Source organism: Perissodus microlepis, chromosome 19 (genome assembly GCF_051167445.1).
Source record: "Perissodus microlepis isolate ML-2025 ecotype Zambia chromosome 19, ASM5116744v1, whole genome shotgun sequence".
Taxonomy (NCBI): Eukaryota; Metazoa; Chordata; class Actinopteri; order Cichliformes; family Cichlidae; genus Perissodus; species Perissodus microlepis.
In genome coordinates this window covers 28,448,214-28,459,091 of record NC_140479.1, presented here as the reverse complement: position 1 = coordinate 28,459,091, position 10,878 = coordinate 28,448,214, and the positions used below count along the sequence as shown (strand labels likewise).

Below are 10,878 nucleotides of genomic sequence, written 5' to 3'. Positions count from 1 at the left end.
TGCAGGTGGGATCCCATAGGTGCTACTGTTTTAATTATCTCCTCACAAGTCTGTCTCCATGGCAGCGCTCTACCTTTGAGGCCTTTGAGCTTGTGACCTGCTGTACACTGTTTTTACTTTTTAACACAAGAGCACAAAAAATAGTTAGCTGTAACACTTTAATGCTATAAGCTAACTAATGGTTTGAAGGGTTTGACACAATAGCGCACCAAAGTGGGGGTGTTGATATTATGGAAATAAGTCCTGTAGGCTGTGTTAGAGAATTGAAGTGCAGTGTGGGATTATGTCAGCTGTGCACTGCAGTGGAGAGAGGCTCGCTATCCTGAGGAAATTTTTTAAAAAAGAGATCAACATTTGGTCCAAGCAGCTTTAAAGCAAGACGATGTCGAGGCCTGTCATCCTTTTTTGGTTTGCAACCCTTCTGTTGTGGTGCTTTGGTTTGGCGTTTGCCTATGAGAAAATAGTCGCTACTCCAAGCTGTTTCATAGAGGTAAAAGCAGTACTTCTACTAGTTCTTCTGGACAAATACAATTACACCTAAACAACAATACTACTTATCTTTCAGTCAGCAACATGCCGGTATACCTGCTGCTGATTCACTCAATTTGGCAACTTTAGTTTATGTGAAAGCTGAAATGTGGGAACAAGATTGTGGTTTGTTCGGGGGTTTTTTAGGAAAAGTTTGGGAAAGTTTCCTGAATGGGATCAGTAACTTCCTGAAGTCTCAGTAAGTACTAGGTAATAAAACATAAACGCTCCTTAAAAAACACAACCTTTTGCACAAATGAATCAAACAAGATGTAATCTGCAGGGCTCGCAAAATCGCTAGCCCGACGTCCCGGGGCTAGCGATTTTTCCAGTCGGGCTACCAAAATCTATCTCTGCCCTGCCCGTCGGGCTATCATAGGAAGGAAAAATATATGTCAATGCTTTTGCATTCTTTCTGAAATGTAGCTGGGTAATTACGTCATTGGCATCGGTGAGCCACTGTCAATATGTGACATATTGAAATCGCGTTTGAATTTGCGCTTGTTTTTTGCTTTCACTTTGCAATCGCGCGAACTGTGTATAGAGAGCGACAGCACTGATTGGTGAGTGACGATAATTTGCGCACCAATTCCTCTGACATCGTCTTATCAATCGTTAGCTTACTATGCAAACATGACAAGTGAAATCTCCCGCAGCTTAAACATGTGAGAGGTTGATCGCGCAGAGAGTCGCTGAGCGTTATGTGAGTGCGTGTGTAAAAGCAGCAGGATATATATTTGAGTTCTGCTGAGCCAAATAAGACAGGTCAGGGTGAAGAAGTGACAGCCAAAGAAAAGCTTACCACAAAACGGAAAAGTTATGACAAATCAGACTATAAGGCAAAAAGAAAGTGCAGCTTTATGGTTTCATGGACAAAAGAATTTCTGTGGCTGCAATATGACGAGCTAAATAACCAGGGCTGCACATAAGTGGTCCGCAGGTGCGCATTCGCTGTCAAAATAAAAAACGCACACCAGATAAGAAGTTGCAACGCGTGTTTGCGTACATAAGATTTTCTGGAGGAGGACAGACATTTGTTTAGAACTCTTAAAGATGTCGAAGAAGCTCCTTTAAGCAATTTGGTGTTCCTCCACCTCCAAAGAAATGTCAGGAGTCCGAACCACAAAAGAAGCGCTTTTGTGGTTCGGACCTCCTGCAACCACTTTTCCGTATTCTCGGGAAAGTGTTTGCAGGAGGTGAGCTGGCTTCAAACAAATGATGAACGCACAGAGATGTGGTGCAGAATGTGCCGTGAAAATCCCACTCTAGCGGACAAAAACACTGCCTTTTATATGGACGCAAACGCGCGTTGCAACTTCTTATCTGGTGCGCGTCTTTTATTTTGACAGCGAATGCGCACATGCGGACCACTTATGTGCACCCGTGTAAATAACATAATGTTCTGCCGGGTGTGTTGTTGGTTTTCCCTCGATTTCTGAGTCGACAAGCGCCTTAGTTACTGGGACCAGTCATTTTAAGAAAGGCCCCCATTAGAACCCATGAGAAATGCAAGAAATGCATTACTGCTCAGTCTGCAATATCTTTCCCGGAACAAACACCAATTGCAAATAACATACTAAAAATAAACCTGAGAAATCTGTTTAGAATAGCGTACTATGTTGCAAAGAGTGAACTACCGCTGACAAAATTTAGCAGTCTTTGCAAACTTCAAAAAGCAAATGCAAATTACCCGTGACTTCAGTGGAAATTTCAAATTCAGGATCTGACACAGACTGATTCATGTTCTACACAGTTCTTACAAGTTCATAGAAATTTCTGTTCAATTAGAACCAAGTATTTGAGTTGATGATTGTAATTTTTATACAATGTTGTAATTTGTGTTTCAACAATTTTTTGATCAATGTTTTGTTTCCGTTACAATATTATACTTTAATGTATAATATTGTAACGGAAACAAAACAGGAAACAAAACATCAATCAAAAAATTGCTCTCTTTTTTATTCGGGCTACTTAAATTTATTTTGGGCTACCAAAAACTGAAGAGTCCCTGCCCGAAGGGCTACCAGGGATTTTGAAATTTTGCGAGCCCTGATCTGTTACTTATTGAACTTTGTCTGTGGTTACAAAGGTCGTCACTTAACAATGAACTGAAACAAGCACATTGCTCAAAATATAAAACTGTGTGAAACTGTTGTTTGTTGTCTATAAAGCGCTCCTTTGCTTTCCTGCTCGTGTCAGCAACGCCTCCTATTAGCCAAGGTTTTTAACAGTGATTTAACAGTCGGAGGCTCTCGAGGTGTTTCATTACAGCTGATGGATGTCGGTCAAGCGGAAGTGATGTCCAGTCTGGACCTGTGACCCTAACACAACCTGACACGGTGTCTATTTCCGCTGGGTTTGTTCATCATCTCCCTCCAGCCCGGTCATGGTTAAGCATGTAACAACCACGCCTCTGCAGCTGCCGTGATCAAGGAGAGTGCCCTCGCCCCTCCTCTTTCTCCTGGCCTGGAAACAAGAGGCCTGGGGCGACAAGGTGCACATATGCTGTTTGTCATACTGATCTGAGGTCAGCTTAGCATCATGCAATAAATCTAGTTAAAACCCTCTGGTGTATTTGTCTTTTTTAGTCTCGTGACATTGTTTGAATCAGCTCGTCGCTTTTTACCTACACACAGCTTCATTTTCCATCAGCTCCTAATAGAGCCACACGTTTGCCCTTTTGTTAATTGAAGAAAGCTCTTGCTTTCTTCCTTCTCATTGTCACTACTGCAAAACAGCATCTCCTTTCTTTTGTGATGGTCTTGTTTAAATGCTGCGTTGATGGCGCTTTCATTCCCTAAGGTTATTCTTGGAAAGGTCTCTGGGACTAACCGGGTGCTTAACATTCACCATGCAAAATGATGTTTGTGAGCCTTTTAAACACTAAGTACCACTCTGACATTCATCTACAGAACGTCTGATAAACCTAAATGTGTTAAAAGATCACTTATGGTGGCAGCTTCATGTGGTCCAATTTCAGTGTTTTAGCTAGTCTGCTCCCCACCCCCCCTTGAACAAGCGTTCTTTTGATTGGCTGACCTTTGTAAACAGAAGTTTGAGCAATAGATGGGTGAGTTTTTGAAGATGCCTGAAATAACAAAATTAGCTATTTTCCCTCTGATTACTAATACAGGAGTTAACTTAACTAGGAAAAAAACACCAGCAAAGAAACAGAGCATTTAAAGCAGTTCATGCAGGTAAAAATCTTACTTAAGGAGAAGAAAGGAGGGAATGTGTTGAAGAAATGCTATCTTGAAACAATTGCCTATCATCTGGAGTCAGTTAAGCACTCTGCTTTTTTAAAAAACAAAAAATAAATAAACCCCCAAATATTTGTGCATATCACACAGGGATGGCCCACAAAACATGCTTGTTGCACTGATAGACTAACTCCACTGCATTGGGTTCAGTAGTTAAACTGTTTATGTGAAAGCTATTTTGGGTTCAGTAATAGAGAAAATGTAAACCCTGATTTTTTTAAAATACATTTTTAGACAGTTTTCTAGAGAAAAGAGGGACACTGTCAAACAATTTCCTTTTCTTCTTACCAACATTTTATGCATATACTCCTCAGGCTTTTAGCAGTAATAGTAATTATTATATATATATATATATATATATATATATATATATATATATATATATATATATATATATATATATAATCAATGATTTAATAGCTGCAGTTTCACTTTCCTGTGGTCGTGCAAACCATTATTTAAATTTCAGTCACAAGACAAATTATTCTCATATGACACTGTTATGTAACATGTGACTGATTTCACTTTAGATAATGTGATCATCTACCTTGGTGAGGGGGGGTTCAAGAGTCATGAGGTCAGATGCTGTGTCCTGACTCAGATGTAGCTTTCCTGCAATAACTGTCACCACAGATAAACTCCTTCATCAATAGGCCACCCGCTGCTCCTTTCATATATCACAAAGCCATAAGAGGCACTGGAAACACATTTGCCAAAGTCATCCTATAAACTAAGGCCAGTGTCACTGAGTTATACACTCTCTGTTGTCTTCCTGTACACAAGGCTTGCTATGTGATTGTGTGTGTGTGTGTGTGTGTGTGTGTGTCTGCTGTCTCCCCTGATGAATGGGCTTCCCATTTAGCACAGCGGCACACATACCTCAGCTTCTGGTTCTGCAAATCTGTCACATTAAGAAAACAGTGCATGTCATCACCGTTTACATCATTATAGAGGTACTGGCTGCACGGAGGAAATCAAGTGGTTTTATTTTCGGTGCGATAGTGAGTGACGCTGGTCACAGCCAGCACGGAAACCTTTCAGCCAAACAGGCCTTTTCAAAGGGAGCTGGATCAAAATAGCACCGAGCGGCATTGTGTAATGTGTTCTTCTCTCTTTTGTACAATGTAACAACAGAGCTCGCAAATCAATACACCTCCCTCACATGCTGCTGAGAGAGCGCACGGGGTGGTTGGTCTTATTTCCACTTCATAGTTCACCACATGTGACTGTGTGAAGTGGTTTCAGTGAGAGCTGCAGCACACCAAAACTGTGGTAGACTGCGAGGCTTCTCTTTCTCTTTCTCTGAGAGAAGCCGACAGTCCCTCTGATCACAAGCTGGACGGTTCACTTGGGTGATTCAAAGAGCCCAAATCTGATTAAACCCCAAGAACAAAGACTGACTCTAAACTGAGTCCTCTTTGCGCCAGCGCTGCTGTTACTTCTGTCGAACCTACGCCTTCATATCAATCAATAATTATACTTGCACTCCAAAGAGTTCATGTAAATCACTCTCTATATAAAACCCAGTGTAAGATGTTAGGAAAAAACTATCATTTATTTGAATCTATAGTATCCATTATGGCTCTAAATAAATAAAATATTGGTAACATACAGGATAATGTCAGTGAATAATTCTTTAGTTACATACATCTGTTATAAAACCATAGAAATTAATCATTTTAGGATGTTTATTTGTAACCTTGTGATATTGTTCCTCCTATCATACATACTATAGCTTTAATAAAAATCATCTAATTATGCTAAAAGTTAAGTCAAGGCCCAAAGATGTATGCCTGCCTTATATGTACACAACCAAATACAGAATACATTTACATGGTTATATGCACATACCTGAGCATAACTCAATAACGTAGGTCCTTCTACTTGGTGTCCTGGGTTTAATCCATGAAAGGAGACACGGCCTATGTGTTAAAAATGCAATAATGTAGTATTGATTTAAACTGGCTGAAGAATGGCAGTGATGTTAGGAGCTGTATGCCTGCAAGACATATTTAGGTCCTGCAAAACCAAAAGCATCTCTGGAGCCTCTTTCCTATTCATTTAACAATATATATGTAACACACACAAAAAGATTCTACCATATTACATATATATTGTTAAACGAATAGGAAAGAGTGTATATATATATATATATATATATATATATATATATATATATATATATATATATATATATATATATATATATCAGTGTTGCACACATACAGGCAGGTTAGTGGCCTCAGAAGCTGTCCGAGGTAAAGTAGACACACACTGATTTAAGGCATACAGATGGCCTAAAACAAAAGAAAAAGGAAACGCATAGTTAAGGGGGAACAGGGTCCACGGGGGAGCTCTCCTCTTTTCTCGGTAATAAAAGCAAGATGTCTGTTAACATGTGCAGTTCAGTATCCATACGGGGCTCTGCAAATTCACTTTAAAGACGTGCGTTATCCGACCTGCGGTACTGAGGATGTAAAACACTCCTTTTTGGGGGTGGGGGGGAGGGGTGGGGGGTAGCTGTTTTAAATATGGGGGGTCCTAAGGGTGGTGTGGTGATGGGGATTAGGGTCGACCAGTCTCTTCCATGGCCACCTCGGCTCACCGTTCAGGTCGGAGGAAGAGTGATAGCGTCTTCGGGCTCGCGCTTTTCTGTCACCCCGCGCGCCTCCCTCTCCCCCTTGTCCTCAGCGACAGACTCCCTCGCGGTGCTCGACGGGATGTAGTGGCTCACGCGGGGTTGAGAAGACCCTTGCGTCTCTGTACCCAAAGCTCCCGACCTCTCCGCGCTCGTGTGACCGTGGGAAGACGCGTAGAGTCCTTCCTCCTGTTGCGAGTGCGCAATTTCTGCTCCCGCACCCCGCGGGGAAACCGCCACTCTCTCCGCTCTGTCACCCCACTGAATCGCCGGACCGTGCGGGGTTGTGCCCTGCCTGGTCTGGTTGAGAGATAACAGCCGTGTTTGCGTAGAGTTCCACTCTGTCATGTTGTCGTTTGTGGAGATGTTAGTTGAGATATTTGCAGTCGGAGTGGGCACCACCAGCTTCCCACCAGAAGAGGATGCGCTGGTTGGCTTCCAGATCAGGCTATAGTAAATTGCCAGGATAATGGCTGCTAAGGACACAGACAACACATATGCAAAAACAGTGGCTAGTCTCACCCACTTCTTGTTAGTCTTAGCAGCCATCTTAGCCTTTTTGTCCCCCGTATAAGTAGCAGGTTTGCCCCTCTCCATATTGGGCATGAAGTCCCGCTCTCTCATATTGCCCCTGTTTTTTCCTCGATGCTCCACCACCCCCTCCGTCTTGAAGGCTTTATGTTATCCACAGTCCAAGGGAAGAGGAAGCAGGAGGCTCAGGGGGAAGATGCTGGACCACCTTGAACCGTCCGCGCCGCAGGAAGATGTTGCACCTAAACAGATTTCCCGTAATTCATTTGATCTCAGAGGAACTGCGCCTCATATTGTGCAGCCAGCGCAGCACTGCGTTTCATAATGGACATCAAGCATCCACAGGCTGACTGACTGCGCGTTTCAGCATCCGACAGCGGCGGGACAAATGTCCCCCCTCCTCCTCCTCCTGTGCGAGGTTTCCAAGGAACAGCTGGCCGCAGGCCCACGGCGAATCCGCAGTATACTATTTGATGTCATTTATTAAAACGATTAAGTGAGATCATACGGTACACAACTGTCTGTCTTATCCAGCAAATGAAGTGGCTGGCTCAGCTAAAAATACAGGAGAGGGGGCGGGTGGTGGTTCTTAAAGAAGCAGCAGCTGTGCAGCAACCCGAGAAGAAACCCTAAAAAAAAACCAAAAAGAAAAACGACATCTCCTTCACATCAGCACGCGAGAAGTGCACACGGAGAACAGGATGTCGCGGAGGGGATAAACACGGTCAACCGTGTGTTTTAGCTTCACTGCGTTCACCCGAGTGGAAAGGATGGTAGTCCATGTGCTCCGAGCAATCAGAGAGGGGGGGGGGTTCATTTATGTTGATGTCTTATGTAATCACGTGTTAAACTCGTAGCCAAAGCCACACACAACGAGTGGCTTTCATGCCGCTTATGATGTTTCCTACCTGTTGGCTGCTCCACAACGCGCCTTTTCAGCACAATGGACAGCGACCCGAATTTGTCATCGCTCGTGTCCTCCGGGAAGGTGAAAAAGGTGAAGCGGCAGATTTAACAAGCGCGTGAAATCCAGTTTTCAGCATAAATCGCACAGCAGTTAAAAACAAATAAATGAACACATTATGTAACAAGTACCTTCTGTTTATTATACACTCATTGGACACCTTGTTAAGTACATCCGGCCAACTGCTAATTAGCACAAATATCTAATCAGGCAATCACTCGGTGTATTTGGGCATGTGGAGGTGGTCCACATGCTGAACGAGCCTCAGGATGGCATAGCTTCAACTGGCGTGTTTGTGCCACACAGGCTGCTGTGAGTGTTTGAGGAGCTGCTGATCTACTGGGATTTTCCCAAAAGGCTATCTTTCGGGGTGGAAATGCCTCGTTTATGCCAGAGATCAGAGGAAAGTGGTTTGAGCTGTTAGGAAAGCAGTGACAATTCAAGTAACCACTTCGTCATACATTGGACCTTGAAGCAGATGGTCTACAGGAGCACGCTCAGTAACAGGAAATTGTTTGCATGGACTCATCACAATTGGACAATAGAATATATATTTTTTAAGTCTTTATTTGCTGCAAAATTGATGGTAGGATCAGAATTTGGACTAAACAGCAGGAACATGAAACATGAAAGCATGACTCCACCTTGCCTTTTATTAATAGTTCAGGTTGTTGGTGGTGAAATTGTGTGGGGCAATCGGGGAAATATTTTCTTGGCACACTTTGGGCCTCTTAGGACCAAATGTTGTTTAAATGTCACAGCCTACCTGAGTACCATCATCCATCTCTTTATGACCACAGTGTTCCCATCTTTTAATGGCTGCTTTCTAGCAGGATAAAGCGCCATGTCACAAAGCTCAGGTCATCTCAAACTGGTTTCCTAAACATGACAATGAGGTCATTCAAATGGCCTCCACATTCAGTCCAAAGCTCAGTCTAATAGAGTATCTTTGGTATGTTGTGGAGGAAGATTTGCATCATGGATGTGCAGCCAGTAAATCTGCAGCACCCGTGTGATGCTGCTACGTCAACATGGACTAAAATCTCTGAGAAATGTTTCATCTCCGGAGCACCGTGTTGAATATATGCCACAAACAATTAAAGACACTTTAAAAGCAAAATGAAGTCCAACGTGGTGCTAGCCATCGGCTCCAATTAGTCACAGCAAATAGGTGCCCCTCCCTGAGCCTGGTTCTGCTAGAGGTTCCTTCATGTTAAAAGGGAGTCAACAAGTGCTTGCTTAAAGGGGGTTGTTTGATTGATGGGGTTTCTCTCTCTCTTTTTTTTTTTTGCCTGTCCCGTTTGGCTCTTTTGCCATCAGAATTATTGTCTAAAGGCGAAGAAAGATGCCCAACGGATTTACTTTACCAAATGGACCATCCCAGCCTTGCTGTAATGGTCTATTTGATTCAACTTTTTTTTTATTGTTTATTTTATTTCATTTTCACTTGCTAAATACGGGACAGACTTGACTGGGGAAAAGAAAGGGGAGAAAGAAAGAGGGAAAGAAAAACAGCGGGGAAGAGGGACGGGGATAAAGGGCAAAAAAACAAAAACCAACAAAATAAGCAGACAAAAAATACAAATATCAATCACCTGGATCACCTGTTGAGAAAGAAAAAAGAAAACAAGCAGAAGAAAAAAAAAGAGCAACATAATAAACAACATCACGATGATCTATGTGAATGTAACAGTAAATACTAAATATTAAACATTATTGTGCAGCACGTAAGATCGACAGCGCACAGTGTGCTTTGAGGTAGGAGCCAAAAAGGGTGTAGTTTGTGTGTGTGAGCACCCGTGTGTACACCTGTGAGCATGAACGCGCTTGTATTAAAAGGTTCCTTCATGCAATGATCTGCTAGAGGGTGTGGGGGGGCCACAGCCCCGTCCTCCAGGGCATCAAGCAGGTATGGAGGAGATCAAGACTCCAGACATCCAGAGGCCCTCAGAACACAAGAGACCAAGGAAGACCAACAGAGGGGGTTTCTCTATTGTTTTAGGGTCTTTAACTTATAAAGCACCTTGAGGTGATTGACTATTATGTGTCATGCTAAGTTTACAGTTAACATTACAGTTTTGTTACATTGATACAAAGTGGAAAAATGACCTACATTATAGTGGCTTGGCTGCACAGGTGAAAATGACTTGTTTTGCAACAGCCAATCCATTTCTAAGGATGAGCGTCAGCACAGGTTTCTACACGTGACGGGTGTGACAAGCCCTGCTCTAACAAACATCTAATGGGGGTTGTTTCTAATGACTGCTTTCATTGCAATGTTTTATGGTATGGTAGGGTATGGGAGTGAGGTGGCCAGCTGTGATGTGAGTTTGATGAGGTTGTGTGTAGCAGTTTTTCATTAAAAGGTTTTATTTCTCCATTAAAATCACTAGTATCTTGAATAAATTGATCCTGTGGTTGGTTCACCAGAAGTCACTTCTTTGGTTCTTCAGTGGCTGACTGTTTGCATCAGATATTGCGCTGTCTGAAGGTTTATTTGAATGTTATCCAAATGGCCTGGCATCTTTTGTTGAAACAGCACTGCCCTGAGTAATAAATGACACCGTGACCCTGGACAGGTCACAATTTCATAAAATATTTCGCCAATAATGCAAAATTAAGCACTAGTCTGTGATCAGATCAGCCATTTATTCACAACATATAGCAGAAATAATCAAACACTTAGTGCAACAGATGCTGCTTCAACTATAGTTTGAGTAGCAGGCATACATAATATGATATGCTGATATAAATGATGACAACTCAAAATCATTGTGTAAAGAAGGAACTCATTAACAAACCAAGTGTCAATTCATGGAAGCTAAAAGAAAAGCAAATCCTCATTATCTCCAGTTGTGTCTTGCCATTATGCCACTTATGAATTAATTTGGGGCTTAAAAACTTTGTCACTTTTTAGAACCCAGAGGATTACCCTGTTATCACTTTTTAAAGGAACT

At 42.4% G+C, this 10,878-nt stretch overlaps 1 protein-coding gene across 1 annotated transcript; it reads right to left on the bottom strand.

The window, feature by feature from the left end:
- Positions 1–5,317: 5,317 nt before the first annotated feature.
- LOC146366270 (uncharacterized) lies at positions 5,318–7,755 on the bottom strand. Its single transcript, XM_084915506.1, has one exon. The coding sequence runs from the start codon at positions 7,048–7,050 to the stop codon at positions 6,397–6,399; it is 654 nt and encodes a 217-aa protein (XP_084771632.1). The 5' UTR covers positions 7,051–7,755; the 3' UTR covers positions 5,318–6,396.
- Positions 7,756–10,878: the final 3,123 nt, after the last annotated feature.